We start from the raw sequence: 14,967 nt of genomic DNA on the forward strand, positions 1-14,967 counted from the left end.
TCTTTTTGGCTCTGACATGTACACGGATTACTGACATACCAACGGACATGGGGCATCTAATCCAGGTGCTCCTTGGTCTCCCTTATCCCCTTTGGCCCCCCTGTTGCCTTTCTTGCCCCTCTCTCCCTGCAAACAACAGTGTATTAAACAAATGAGTTTCGTCCTCCTTTGTACTAATTTGAGATTTTGCTCTCAATCTAATTGTTATTCATTGAACATGACAAATACATTAGTTTCATGTGTTGCTCTGTATTTTTGAAGGGCACATTTTCTTGACAATAATATGTTGTATGAAACCCCACTCGTCTTAATTACGCATTGGATAAATGTTGTGTTTGTGGAATATGAAATGATGAGCAAAGACTACCCATTTCTATCGATGAAAAGGTTTCTTCAGCCGTCATGTGTACTTCTTTGAAGGTGTCGGCCGTTTCGCTTCTTATCCAAGAGGCTTCGTCAGCGAACTGAAGTCTTTTGCTGGTAAGCACCTAAAAGCTAGCAACCACTCATTTGACGACAATGAGTTTAAACTTTTAGCGAAAGAAAATAGATGGTTTGTAAGGGGAGTAAAAGAAGCTATTTTTATAAAATAGCTTTAGTTCGCTGACAAAGCCTCTTGGATAAGAAGCGAAACGTCCGACACCTTCAAAGAAATACAGATGACGGCTGAAGAAACCTTTTCATCGATGGACCACTCCTGTACAACTGAGAGCTTACACAGACGTACCCATTTCTATCCATCTCAGAGGGCGGCCATTTTGCCACCAGGTATTGACTGAAAAAGGCCTTGATTGTTACCTGCGTTCTGAGCAACTATAACGTCATATTCAGTCCATAGCAAGTGACAAAATGGCCACCCCATGAGATGGATTAAAAAAAGGTTGTGGGTTCTGTCTTATTCTTTGTTTTACAAATGTGATCTTAGATAAGTGGGTCTGCATTGAACATGTTATTGTGAAAACATGTTTTGGGTTGACTTCCCCTTCAAGGCAATCATATAATTGGTGAATAAAGGGAAAAGATAGTTGGTGAGTTAGGGATGGTGTGATCCAAGCGAGTGCCTTGGTGAGCAAATGCCAGTTATGTATTTTTAATGGAATGACCTGCTAAATGCGCCGTATATCAATATTGTAAAGGAAAATACCATATTTTCCGCACTAAAATCCTTCCATATTTTCAAAAGCTTACCATGTGCCTTACTTTCTATAGTGTGTTTACAGTTGAACAAGGTCGATCAGATTGTGAAAATGGACATTAACACATGAACAGCATTGAATTATGATGTTATCGCTTTCGAGAGCAGGTGTCAAAATCGAGATCCAGGGGCCCGCCACATCTTTTTATTTGGCCGAACCAAAATTGAAAATTGTTTTATGAAAACCTCAATAACAGTCATCATTCTTGACTTCAGATTTGAAAACTAGTCATTCATCAAGTCGTGCGCTCTGTATGTAATATGTGGAGGGGATGAAACATTCTAATGGCTTCCCCAAATTTATAACGGCCCTTGAAAGGAAACCAGCATGATGTGGTCTGCGGCAAAAAACAACTTTGAGACCCTTGCTTTAGAGTTATTATTAGAGCTATTATCGTTATTGTTCTTGTTTGCACTATTACGAGTGTTACCATATTGTGATTGCACAAATATTTAATTTACCGTACTAGCATCCGGACGTTTTTTACATGTTTACTGAATAGAGTAAACGTTCCCCTCCACTATGGGATTCACATAAATATTGCACTACCTGTTATATCTGTTGTTAAAAGATAAACTGTCATGAAAATGCTAATATTTTACCTAGGCGAAAATAATCAAATTCATTTGGGAGCGAATGGGCTTGTAAGAAAACACTATATATCAACACTTTATATTCATTGAAGGTGCACCTTATAATGCAAAAAATACAGTCATCTTATTTGGCATATATTTGACTGTAGGGGCTACACCTGCATATTACAAAAAAACACTAACATAAAAGATGGTATGAAACTATCCATCAAGTTATCAAATATATGATTTATTTGACTAAATTACTTCATTTTTGTTTCGATTCAAACATTACGTTAGTTGTTATGCATCATTGGAATCAGCGTACCTGGATTACACATCAACTCACATTGCACGTTTAGTCTCTTTGGGGTGTCTCGATGGGACTGTTTTAGTTAAATATGGATCCAAAAACAGTTTGACGTCCCTTCTATTTAATCAGAATTAGAATCAGAAAGCCTTTAATCGTCCCACAATGGGGAAATGCGCAAAATGTAAACAAGAATATGTAAACTTCTTTTTCCACTGTACATGCTCTTTTCTGAACACCTGCTCACCAAGGTCAAGAGCTGTTCTTAATCAAGGTTCACACAGTGGAAGCGCCAAGCTGTACTTTCTGCTTTTCATTTGATTGTTTTACGAATATCTCTAGCCCATGGAGGTCAGTTTCATCCAAATATTTGCTGACTTAACTACAGAATTCGTTCATAGTAAATGAGTTAGACTACGGTGCAAACTGATTTCTGTTGTTACTATCATTAAATTCACAATAAACTCATCTGTTAATATCTTTACATTAGTGAATGATACATTTAATTTAGCTGTTGTTCACTTTGATTTTAAAATTGATTGATTTAAAATTGATTGATTGAAAATTGATTTTAAAATTGCTTTTCAAGATGGCATACAGACTTGGCATACATACTTGGTGTTGGATTTAATCAAATCACCCCCCCCCCCCAAATCGCGACTTCGACTCAATTCTCACTTCAAAGTGTGTTTTTGTTCTTTATTATTCATTTTATGGCTGGTGTGATTTATACTGCGGAAAACAGGGCAGGCGCATGTCTTTCAAATTGCACTGGGAGGAGTCAATTGAGTTTGGCACAGAATTGTTATATTAATAATATGTAGTGAAAGTGCTGTTCCTAATACGGTAAAGTGATACCTTGGCTTACGAACTTAATTGGTTCCCAAAAAGTGTGCGTAAGGTGAAAAGTGAGTATTCCAAACATTAATTTCCCATAGGAAATCATTAAAATGAGAATAATTTGTTCCCAGGTCCCTATAAACCAGGGGTGTCCAAAGTCAGTCCTCGAGGGCCGCCGTCCTGCCTGTGTTCCAGCTCTCCCAGGAGCAACGCACCTGATTCAAATCATCAGAACCATTTTGATGCTGCTTCAGAGCTGGCTGATGAGCTGATCATTTGAATCAGGTGTGTTGATCCTGGGAGAGCTGGAAAACAGGCAGGATAGCAGCCCTCGAGGACCGACTTTGGACACCCCTGCTATAAACCATAATTTTCAACTAAATAAGCCTTAAAACTACACAAAATATACCTTATTTTTTGTATAATAAATGTGCCATAGTATTGTAATTAAATAAATAAACTGTACAGTATAATAAAGTCATTTTATTTACCTTTTTGCATAAAGTGTCTTAAGGAGCCATGTGTTGTACATCTTGGAAGTTGTGATTTTGCAACAGGAACAGATGCAGGTAGACACACTAGAAACTTCATTAATAGCTGGTTCCCTTGCTTGTATGTTCTCTTCAAATTGTACAGATGGCTTGTGTGGGTTATTTGTGGAGCCTGATTGATGGGATATTTTAACCTTGCAGTCTACACTCTGGATTTGAACTTAAATAAAGTTGAAACAAGTCCAAATTTCACTGTGTTTTCTATCCATTTCTCACCTTTCACTTTAGATATTTTTTTTTTCACTTTGTTTTTATTTTTCAAGCTCTGTTGTCTCCCTTTCCTGTGTCGTGTGCTCACAGCGTGCTCACTACTGCGTGTATCCTGCTGCGTGTGTCCCCTTCCCTCCTCTATCATGGATATTGACCAATCACGTGTGGCTTTAACGGAAGCCTGGGGGCGGGGAATAGAGGAAAAAAAAAGTCATCTGGCATTTTCAGCTCCTTGTTAGGAGCTCCAAGAACTGGCTCGTTCGTGACCGACATATCACTCGTTGTGGCGCTTAGTGTGTTTCCCGAAAAATAGTTTGTATGCCAAGATTATATTCTCGCGAATTTAACGTTCGTAAGGCGAAAAGTCCGTTAGCTAAAGCGTTGGTAAACCGAGGTGTCACTGTACACTGAATGAGTAAACCATGATTTTCTGAATGGTATCTCGTCTTCACGATGTGCGAACATGTTGCGTATAAAATTGCCACCAACACAATTTTAGAAGCATGCAATAATGGGAGAGCATCACTTGCCAATTAGGGGATACGGAAAATGGGTCAGGGTTGATTCATGAGCACTAGCATGACAAATGTATGGTTAAAAAGGAATATGCAATAAGGAAGTGTAAGAGGAGGAGTATTAACCCAGGACTTTAATTAGAATGCAGGAGCAGGAGGAGCAGGAGCCCAAGTGTTGTAAGAGAGAGAGAGGGCAACCCTTTGCGAGGGGCAAGGTGGAGGGAAGGAAAAAGGGGATAGGAAGACCTGTGGATACAAAGGAAAGATAGGACAAGAGTAAAAAACTCCACGATTCCATTGCTTAATCTTCAACACTTTCAGCTGAATGTTCACTCGTAGCCAAATTTGGACCAAGTTCTTCATTTACCGTGTGGATCAAGTACTTTCGTTTGAGTTTGCTTTTCCGTTGGAAGTCAGTTGAATGTGTTGAAAAAGCTGATGAAATATGAAGACTTGATTGATGGGAGTGGAAATATTAAACAAGGACCATGTTAATAGGAAGGAACAGCAATATTATTTTAGAGGTAGCGTATTACAGTCATCTTACATGTATGGACAGTATAAAAAAAGATTTCTCCTCAGAATAAAAACAGTAGTTGATAATAACTAAACTAAAGAAAATGTAATGAGATATTTTTACAAAAAGCATTTGGCCACCTTTGTGATTTTTTAAAATATTTATTACATGAATCAATTTCAAATCTTCAGATAACATAAGCAACTTTAACTCATTTGCTGCCATTCCTGAATTTATTCGGGAATTGAAAAGTGTGACGTTTAGCGCATTTCCTGAATTCGTTTGGGTTGTGGTTTTTCGTGCGGAGGGGGGTGCCGATCAAGCGCTGGTCAGACCTCTGGCAATATTTATTCACTTCTACAACGTGGCAGCATTTGCCTTTTGTCCATGTTAGCGCTTTTTTACAGCTTCAGCTTTTGTAAAAGCGCAATACATATCATGTATGTATTGTATTGTATTTTGTCCAGCTGTCACTATTTCAAGTTCAGATACCTCCAGACCCATATAACTTTGGAAATAACTTTTTTTCTGATAAAAGAAGAGAGTATAAGGCTCCTAACACCATATTGAATGTTAATGTAGACCTAAAACTCAATATTCTGTGGGTCCTGCAATTTTAGTGAAAATGACAAAAAGCGTCATTTTCGTCTGGCAGTGAATGAGTTAAAATCACACAAATAACACGATTAAATATGCAATGCAGTTTCAAAACAGCTGTCCCTGAAACGGTTGAGGACATACAACAGCATCTGAATTACTGTAGATTTAAATCACAGTACAGGTAACATCCGAGTTACGACTGGGTTTCGTTCCGACAAAAAGGTTGTAAGTCAAACGGTCGTAAGTTGAAATCCATTCAAAATGGCCGACGTGACGTTTAAACGATCTGTTGTTTTTAAGCACCGTTTTCTATTGAATACTATTATATACCAAACTGTTTACAGTTCATTTATAAATTTGATAACGTTTAGTGTCATTTTTATCATTTTATATTTCGCATTATCGATTTTTATTACTGTATAACTGTACCTGTAATGTATACAAAACTGTTTACTGTACGGTTCATTTATAAATGTTATACTTACATTTTAGTTTCGTTTTTATCATTTTATATTTTCAGATTGTATTATTGAAATGTAAATTTCTCCACTGCGAGACTAATAAACTAATAGACTAATAAAGGCAAATCCAATCCAAGATTATCGATTTTTATTACTGTATAACTGTACCTGTAATGGACACAAAACAATTTACTGTACAGTTCATTTATAAACGCTATATAACCATGCTCACCTTTCTAACGGCCTGAAGAGGGCACCCTACACACACGCTAGGATTCAGGCGGACGCCGTAAGAAAAAAGCAGTTTACTACAGGAAAAGTCGCCGAGACGGTATCTGCGCTGTATAACGAATGCATTGAGTGTAGTCACGTATTGCTGTGCAAGTGTGTGACATGCTGGCTGGCCAAATTTGTAGTACGCGTTACCGCCTGATTGCGCGTTGCGGTGCGGTGCCAGGCGTAGAAAAAAAAAAGGTCTGGCGGTCGTGGTCGTAACTCGCGGCGGTCGTAACTCGGATCTTACCTGTGTTTTGTTAATTTATTGATTCAACAAACCTGCTGTTAAATGGACCAAGAGGTGGCCAGCGCAATTAAACTCAGCTTTCTAAATAGTTGGGTTGACGATTCAACAAAGAGGAGGATTGACTTTTCTATAGAGGGACAAGCAGGTTTTGATTTTTTTCCCCACCTTTAAAAAAACAAATATCTCTTTTGGGGCAGCATTTTGTGTATATATAAAAACTTGGCAAACAAGCATTATATCACGAAGATGGCCACTACTTTTTTTTACCACACTGTTTCATAACAAGACAAAATGGATTTGAAATTCTAATTTATTTTGGTCTCAAAAGCGAGCGAAGTACTCTCAAGGGTCATTATTTCCCTTTGATGTCTTTGACGTGTTTTGATATGATCAAGTGCATCTTCTGTTCATTTATTATTCATATTGACAGAGAATATAAATATGTTTTTATCATGAATTTTATGTAAGAAAGTGTCTTCATTTGGGGTAGTCAACTCTTGAATACATATGGGCTTGTGAGTCTTTGAGCAAACCTCAGTCAGCTAAGTAAGAGGTAGAAAAATTAGCAAGACTTTTAAATGTAATTGTCACCACAAAGAAAATATTCATATTTAATTTCACCAAAGCCAGTTTCAAGAAAATTTGAAAACTATAGACTCTATATCTCTAAATATATATGAGGCTTAACTGAGGTTCCATAAATCACCTTTTTTATTGACAAAACCTATTAGTTGTAGCTGAGCATACAACATTTCTTATCAAGGCTCAAAATATTTTTTTCTCTCCAATTTTAACCAATTTCACTAATCAGTGATTGCATTTGAGGAGCTAACTATTCATTTTGATGAACCTTTCTTTTTAGCCCTGTTTATTATCAGGGTCCTTGAAGCAAGTGTTTTATGAAACAATGAAAAATAAGGCAGTAAAATAAGTGGGTTGAATGTAGGGCTACACCCGTCAATGTTTGAGTATCTGACTGAATTTTTTTAAGAATAATCATCTATTCAGGCGAATTAGATGTGTCTTTATAACCCTCCATATACATTTATAAAATAAAACAATCATGGGCTCTATTATCAAGAATGTATTTATTGTGCACAGTAACAAATGTTATTTTTTTTGTGGTGCAACTACGAGCAAATATAAATTTAAACTTGCTATTGCATGAGGAACTTGCGCAACTCCACTTCATTTTACCATTCAAACTGATAATGCGATAGGCTCATGGTTGGATTTCTGATCTTTGACTATCAAACTAAGAATAAGACAAACATATTTTGTACAAACACAAATTTCAGAGAGTATAAAAGGCCCAAAAATTCTCAAAATGTTGAAATTATGTGTTTTTTTTTCACGCAGATTTTTATGTTTTCATTCTAATTGAAATGATTCCAACTGAATATGTCTTGATCCATTGTTTCTTGATCCTTTTGGTTTATGAGAAGAATTGTTCTACAGTGACGTGACATGCACAGATGCGCACATAATCATCATGTGATTCATCATGATGCAGTTCAGTTATCTATTCGTCCCTGCAGGAATCCGCCATCGCTGAAGTACGTAATTGAAAGCAGATCTATGACATAAGAGTGAGGTTAAGAATGTGACATGTTTTCATCTCGGCAGCTAGATGTTGCAATTAGATAGGCTACATTCATGCTTCAAGATATAATGCCCAATTCAGTTTTTGTTCTTTTGTGGGTGAATCCATTATTTTTGTTCTCCTTCATATTATTAATATTAACAAAAAATTAAAGAGAATGCTCTTGTTGATTATTTTACAATTGTGTTTTCGCTTTGCAGATTATTTCCTAACAAAAAAACACAAAAACCCACAAGTACATTAATTTGCTTTAACTTGGTCTATTTTAATGCTCACGGAAAATTAATGTTCAAGTCGCTCAATCAAGGGTGACTGCATAGAATATAAATTGTTCTCTGTGGACTCACCACTTTTTCTCATGATATTGCTGGGGCAGTTTGAGCAAACTTTTTGACCTTTCATCAACGCATTGGCTTGATTTGATAAACGGATAGCTTATTTCGAGCCTTGCTTTACAAATCTGTCACAAGTAGCCACTCACTGTCCTGAAATATAATTCCAAAGACGTAATAGTGTTATTTTACACCGATTTGGTCGATGTGAGTACAGTATTCGGTAAACACTCCAATAATAATTCATAATCTTTCTTACCCGATTCCCTTTGAGTCCTTGTGGTCCTACAAAGCCCTGAAAAGAGGAACAACCAATAACATATCAGTTCAACTGACACAAAAACACTGAATTTGTTTCAATGATTCCAGTCATTAATGTCAATGCAATAAAGACAAATAGTCCTGTTTCTATGTTTCCAAAGGTGACAACAAGAATTGTCATATCTCACTATGCCGAGTTGGTACATTATTTGCTGCCGTGGTATGCCATTTTCAGGTTAATTCAAATCTTTCTGGTTGATTTCTAACATTTGATGTCTTTCAGGGCAAAATAGTGAAGAAAATTTTACATTTTGAAATCAAAACATAATAAACACTACAGTAGATTTAAGTATCAATTAAATAGATTATTTGTCTTCCCCTATAAAAGACATCGGCAACCCGCGGCTCCGGAGCCGCATGTGACTCTTTCACCCCACTGCTGAGGCTCCTTGCGGCTTTAGAAAATAAATAATAAGTATTTAATTTAATGTATATTATTTTATTTCGTTCGTTTTTAAAATATAATTCTAAATTTGAAGATTATGGTGATTATGAATAATACAAAATAAAACGTATTAATTTTTTTGTCGCTCATAATATACGTCACAACCATCGACAGTGGACGTATATCCGGTCACAACCGCCAAATTGCGTACGATTTCTTGAATTTTTTCGAACCCCAGGTAGGCCAACTATGGATAAATCTAAGAAAAGAAAAGTGTCTGAAGAAAACAGAACGTTTAATGATACGTGGGCAGATTGGTTCACCTTCACTGCTAATGAGACGGGTTTACCGGTATGCTTAATATGTAATGAGAAGTTAGCAAACAACAAAAAGTCAAATGTCGCAAGACATTTCCAGAACAAACACACAGCCTTTGCTCAAAAATATCCGGATGGAGATGAGAGAAAAAGAGCCGTTTCGCAACTGATGCGGAAGGCTGATCAGAGCAAAAATCATTTTATGAAGTGGATGAAATCTACAAATTCAGCTACATATGCTAGTTTTGTGGTCGCCCAGGAAATAGTCAGGCATAGGAAGCCGTTTACAGACGGAGAATATATAAAAGAATCATTGATTAAGATGTCAGAACATCTATTCACAGACTTAAAAACAAGAGTGAAATTGTGCAGAAAATCAGGGACATGCCCCTCTCTGCCCCTCTCATTAAAAACAGACATCGCTCACGCCTGACAGACGACAGCTTACAGTCCTGTGTGAAGATGAAGGTAACGTCATACAGCCCTGATGTGCAGAGGCTGTGCGCTGAGGTGCAGGAGCAGAAATCACATTAACCAGGTGATAAATATTGTATTTGCCATTTTGCAAATATTTCTTTTTTTCAAATAGACATTGTTTAAAAGGTTTTTGTTGCGTGCAGAAATGTAATTTCGCTTCGATGATGAAAAGATGCAGTGTTGTCTTCATTTTAAATGTCAAAATGATTTTGTGGCTCCCAGTGTTTTCGTTTCTATGGGAAATGGGTCCAAATGGCTCTTTGAGTCGTAAAGGTTGCCAACCCCTGCCCTATATGATAGGCACCTCCGCTCACGTCATTGATTTCCTTTGTTTTTTTCCCCCTCCCTCTTCTGTGCTCCGGTTGATTGTAATTTTTTTGGTATTGTGGCTGAAAAATATGCATGTAATAAGCAAGATGACATACTGTCTGTTCAATGTGCTTCACTGATTGAGCAACTTAAAGAAATCTGAGAAAAACATATTTTCTCTTAAATAAATATAGCTCAATAAGATGAATAAAATATCAATTTGCACAAACAGCCTTGAAAATGTTCAACAGCAACTACTTTACTCTTTGTTGAATAATGATATTTGTGGCACATTTTGTTGTTTAGTAGATAACGCCAACTTTGGAGTTACATTACAACAGTGCATAAGTATTGTGTGTCTTTATCCCGTTTCTGATAATCATGATACAGGTAGTAAAATACCTGACCAGACAGCTACTCGTCTTTTCCTTTGGGGTTTCCCTTCAGGGTTTGCCATGGCGAATCAGTGTCCTCCATCTAACACTCCATGTAAATTTATCTGATAATAAATTTAGAGCATGTTGTCCCCGGGCCGACGTGGGTTTTCTTCAGGCACTCCGGTTTCCTCTCACATTCCAAAAACATGCATGGCAGGCCGCATGAACACTTAAAATGTTCCCAATGTGTGAGTGTGAGTGTGAGCGTGGGCGGTGATTCGTTTCCGTGTGCCATGGGATTAAGGATGCCCCCCACCTACTGCCCAAAGACAGCTGGGATAGGTTCTAGCAACCCCCCGTCACCCTCGTGAGGACAAAGCTGATTGGATAATGGATGGAATGATTGGATAAATATGAATGAACATATTTAATTCCATTGTGTTTGATGTGATCATCCTTTCAGGGTGGAGAGACATTTTAACATGTTAGCAGGTTATGAGGTACATGAAAGGGTTAATTTGTTACTATGGTTAATTTGTTTCTATGGTGACTTTAATACGGTGATTAAAATCCTCAACATTATAATGAACATTTTGACTGTCCGTTTTCTGAATCAGTGTGATTTGTCTATGTATTTAGTTAATTCATTTCATAGTCTATCATAAAAAAGAAACACAGTGGAAATAAAGCAACAACCTTTTTTTTACCTACAATTAAAATGACTTACAGGAATGCCCTGTGGCCCAGTTGGTCCTGGTTGTCCAGCGTCTCCATTCTCACCCTGCAATGACAATTATTCAGTATAATTCTTCTCTGGAATGGAAATTTCAAGTTATACTGGAAACTCACTCTCTCCCCCTTTGGTCCTGCTGGCCCTGCTACACCTGCTGGTCCGAGTAGACCCTTGAAAACAGAAAAGAAGACAATAAATATGTAAATATCGAGCAGCACCTATCAAAAATCTAAGACAAATCTCAGATCGGCATATCAACAAGTCTTTATAAAATGCAATGTATTCCAGATAAAAATATTGAAAAATGAAATATATAAAACGAAAAATAATTCCATACAGCAAGCTTGTTGAACAACTGTCCACAGTGTTAAAAGGTAGGGAAAAAAGAATTACATGTCAACAGCTGCAGTTCTGTCTCAGAAACAGTCAGAATTCGAGAGGCAAACTTTCATTGGGTCATTCATAGTATGCAGTTGTTTTGTATGGAAAAATTGAAGAACTTCTCCACATGCACCAACGCCATGTCCACATGCTTTCTTTTCAGAAATGTCATCTTTCCGATTTTGCTGGCTTGAAATCATTGGGCAAAAGACTGTTGAGTCAGGATTGAAAGTTAACATTGTCAAAATCGTAATTTTGAAGCAACACTCTAACATTGTAAATGCCAAGAAAAAACTACAGTATATCAGCTTTGAATATAACCGAACCTTTACAAGGAGAACATCATGGGAATGTACACTTCATATTGTTGCTAAGTCACACAAAAGGAGCTTTTCACGTTTATTTTGTGGAGTACTCTGATGGGCTCACCACCTAAGTGGTCGGATGCAGTGTTAGCTGGTTGGGGACCGTGGCGATCCGATTCTCAACTCAGAAGGTAGCTTTAGAAGTGTGGAATGTCACCCATCTTACAAAGAAGGAGCCCAAGCTAGTGTGTGAGGTCGAGAAGTTTCAACTGCATATAGTCGGACTCTCCTCCACATGCATCCTGGTTTCTGATACCACTTCCACTCTGCAGTTGCCTACGGAGAGAGGGGTAGTGCAGGTGTACATTGGGGTTCACACCGGTAGACGAGAGAGTAGGAGGGTGGGAGGACAGGTCCTTACTGGAGTTGTGCATATGCACCAAACAGCAGCAGAGCCCACCCACCCATTTTGGAGTCCTCGGAGGGTGTGCTGCAGAGTACTTCTACTTGTGACTCCCTTGTTCTACTCAATGCTCACGTGGGCAATAACATTGTGACCGAAAGGGTGTGATTAGAAGGAACACACCTCGCCCGATACGAACTCAAGTGGTGTCTTGTTATTGGAATTATGTGCTTGTCATTGATTCTCCAGAATGAACACCATGATCAAACAAAGGTGACCATATGTGCAATTGGCCAAAGGACATCCTTGGCCGCAGCAGTTCAATAATTGACTTTGTGATTGTATTATCGTTGTTGTGGCCGTGTGTTTTTGACACATGGGTAACGAGAGGGGCAGAGCTGTCAACTGATGGTGAGTAGGCTTCCATGGGGGAGGAATATGCTGATCCGACCTGGACAGACTAAATTGTATTGTGAGGGTTTGTTGGGAATGTCTGTCGGAAGGAGTTTTAATTTCCACCTCTGGCACAGATTTTCCCATGTCCAGGTGAAGGTGGGGGACATTGGTTTCGTGCCTCTATAGTTGAGGTGGCCAATCTGAGTTGTGGTTACAATTGGCGTCTGTGGAACACCAGCAGTAAGCGATGTGAAGCTGATGAAGGAGTCCCATCAGGCCGTTATTGCCTGTAGAACCACTAATGCAGCTGATGGGTATCTCTCAACTCAATTCAACTGTATTTATAGAACAATTTCAAACAGCCAACGCTCCATACAAAGTCCTGGAGCAACTGTCATATCAGGTTCAAAGGGGATCGAGCCTTTTCCATTGCAGGTCCCTCTATCTGGAATGAACGCCACAGAACATTTGGCAAGCCTCCTCGCTGTCCATCTTTAAAACTCGTCTCGAAACTCACTTGTACTCTTTGGTATTTGACTCAGCATGACTCTCAGACTTGATCTTGGTTTTATTCATTGGTGCTTTCTACCGTCTTTGTTACTGATTTATTGCTTTATTAAGTGGAACGCAACTTCAGTGGTTGCTGAGGCAAAAATGTGGTCGTGGTAAGAGCGCGGTCGGTGAGGCCATAAAAGCCGAGTTTCGGACGGCTTCAAGGGCAATTCAAAATGCTTTTTATTTCATTATGCATGTTTATAAAGCATTTTTAAATGTTTTTGTGTTGCAGCAGAAATTGAGAACATTTTAATTTAAATAACACCAGTGCAGTTCTCCCAACCCAACCCTGAACAGTCCTCTCCTCACTAAAGGTTTCTGCAGCCAAAACTGAGACAATACAAGCACAAGGGGCAAGAAAACAAGCAGACAAGACAAGCAGACATAGCAGACATTGAGCAAGCTTGTAAGGGGTGAAGGAGAAAGCCAAGGTGGAGGAAGGATAGAAGGGGGGCCGGAACATGACTTTTTGCACCACTCACCACTGGACCGGGTCTGCCGTCTAACCCATGAGCCCCCTGGACAGCGTTGTAAACAGTTAAAGAGCACAAGTGATGGGGAAGGTGGAGGGAGGAAGGTGGGGTGGGGAATCAGATTGGGGAGGTGGTGGGGGTGAGTGAAGCTGTGACACAAGTGACTTCAACAACACATTCAGATGGTGACAAATAAATAAATAAAAGACGAATAAGGTGTACTGGAAGTTTAGAGAAGATTGTAGTGAGAGTGCCTATAAATGAGTGACTGTCCGTAACTCTTTTGACCAATTCTGTCTTTTTTTTTCGTTTGTTTAGGGGAACATCATGTGTTTCGTTAAAAAACAGTTATGGCCAAAATAATTTTCAGACTTGATTCTGTTCTTCGAAACATTGTCGACTAAAAATAAATACATGTCATGTGTCAGAAAAAATAGAAAAAATATACATCTTTCATTGAACTTTTCAAAATTAGGGCTGGTGGTTGAAAGGTCAGGGACATATAGAAGATTTAAGAGTAAGAAATAAGAAAATCAAAAAGTACAATTTAATTTTAAATAGTATCACAATGTGGTAAAAGCCCAAATGGGAATTAGATAACACAAAATTATGGCTAACAACAACACAGGTACTGCACATACTCATTTTAGTAATATAGTAGAAGCCTTGACCTTTACATGCAACATTAGAACAAAAACAAACGTAACAATATGTGTATTAAGTAAACTATTCCTAAATATAATGATTAATGTGTGGTTAAAAGTTAGCTTGTTAATTTATTTCTACTCAAAATTGTGTCAAAAATTAGGTCAGAACATTGAGTACTTACAGGCAGTCCAAGATGGCCTCTGTCCCCCTTGTCACCTTTTTGACCTGGTGCTCCCTTTTCTCCCCAGAGGCCTATTCCTGGCTCTCCCTGCGAAACATGTAATTACAGTCTTAATCATTTACACCAATTTCATAAAACAGTAAGACAACATCCCCCACCCACCCACTCAAACTAGTGGAGTACACCCTGAATCCGGTTGACAGCCAGTTGCTGGGTACACAGACAGACAATCATTCACGCTCACAATCACACGAGGGACAATTTAGAGTGTTCCATTATCCAGCGATGTATGTTTTTTGGGATGTGGGAGGAAAACGGTGTACCTGGGCAGAACATAAAAACTCCACAAAATGGTTAGGAATCGAACCATGAACCTCTGCTCCGTGAGGCCAAAATGCTAACCAGTCATCCACCCGGCTAACCTTGTTAGATTCTTCTTCATCGCTGTCCTCCATCTAATTACAGTACATTCATCC

General features: G+C 38.4%; 1 protein-coding gene across 1 annotated transcript in view; it reads right to left on the reverse strand.

The window, feature by feature from the left end:
- col13a1 (collagen, type XIII, alpha 1) overlaps nt 1–14,967 on the reverse strand; it is a 60,923-nt gene that overhangs the window by 9,525 nt on the left and 36,431 nt on the right. The window contains exons 30-35 of the mRNA XM_089011889.1: nt 14,492–14,578; nt 13,672–13,707; nt 11,266–11,319; nt 11,144–11,197; nt 8,490–8,525; nt 40–126 (exon numbers count right to left, since the gene is read on the reverse strand). Of these exons, the coding sequence (XP_088868015.1) occupies nt 40–126; nt 8,490–8,525; nt 11,144–11,197; nt 11,266–11,319; nt 13,672–13,707; nt 14,492–14,578 (354 nt within the window). The remainder of the gene's footprint in view (nt 1–39; nt 127–8,489; nt 8,526–11,143; nt 11,198–11,265; nt 11,320–13,671; nt 13,708–14,491; nt 14,579–14,967) is intronic.

Source organism: Hippocampus bargibanti, linkage group LG13, assembly GCF_051943395.1.
Source record: "Hippocampus bargibanti isolate YZ-2025 linkage group LG13, ASM5194339v1, whole genome shotgun sequence".
Classification (NCBI taxonomy): Eukaryota; Metazoa; Chordata; class Actinopteri; order Syngnathiformes; family Syngnathidae; genus Hippocampus; species Hippocampus bargibanti.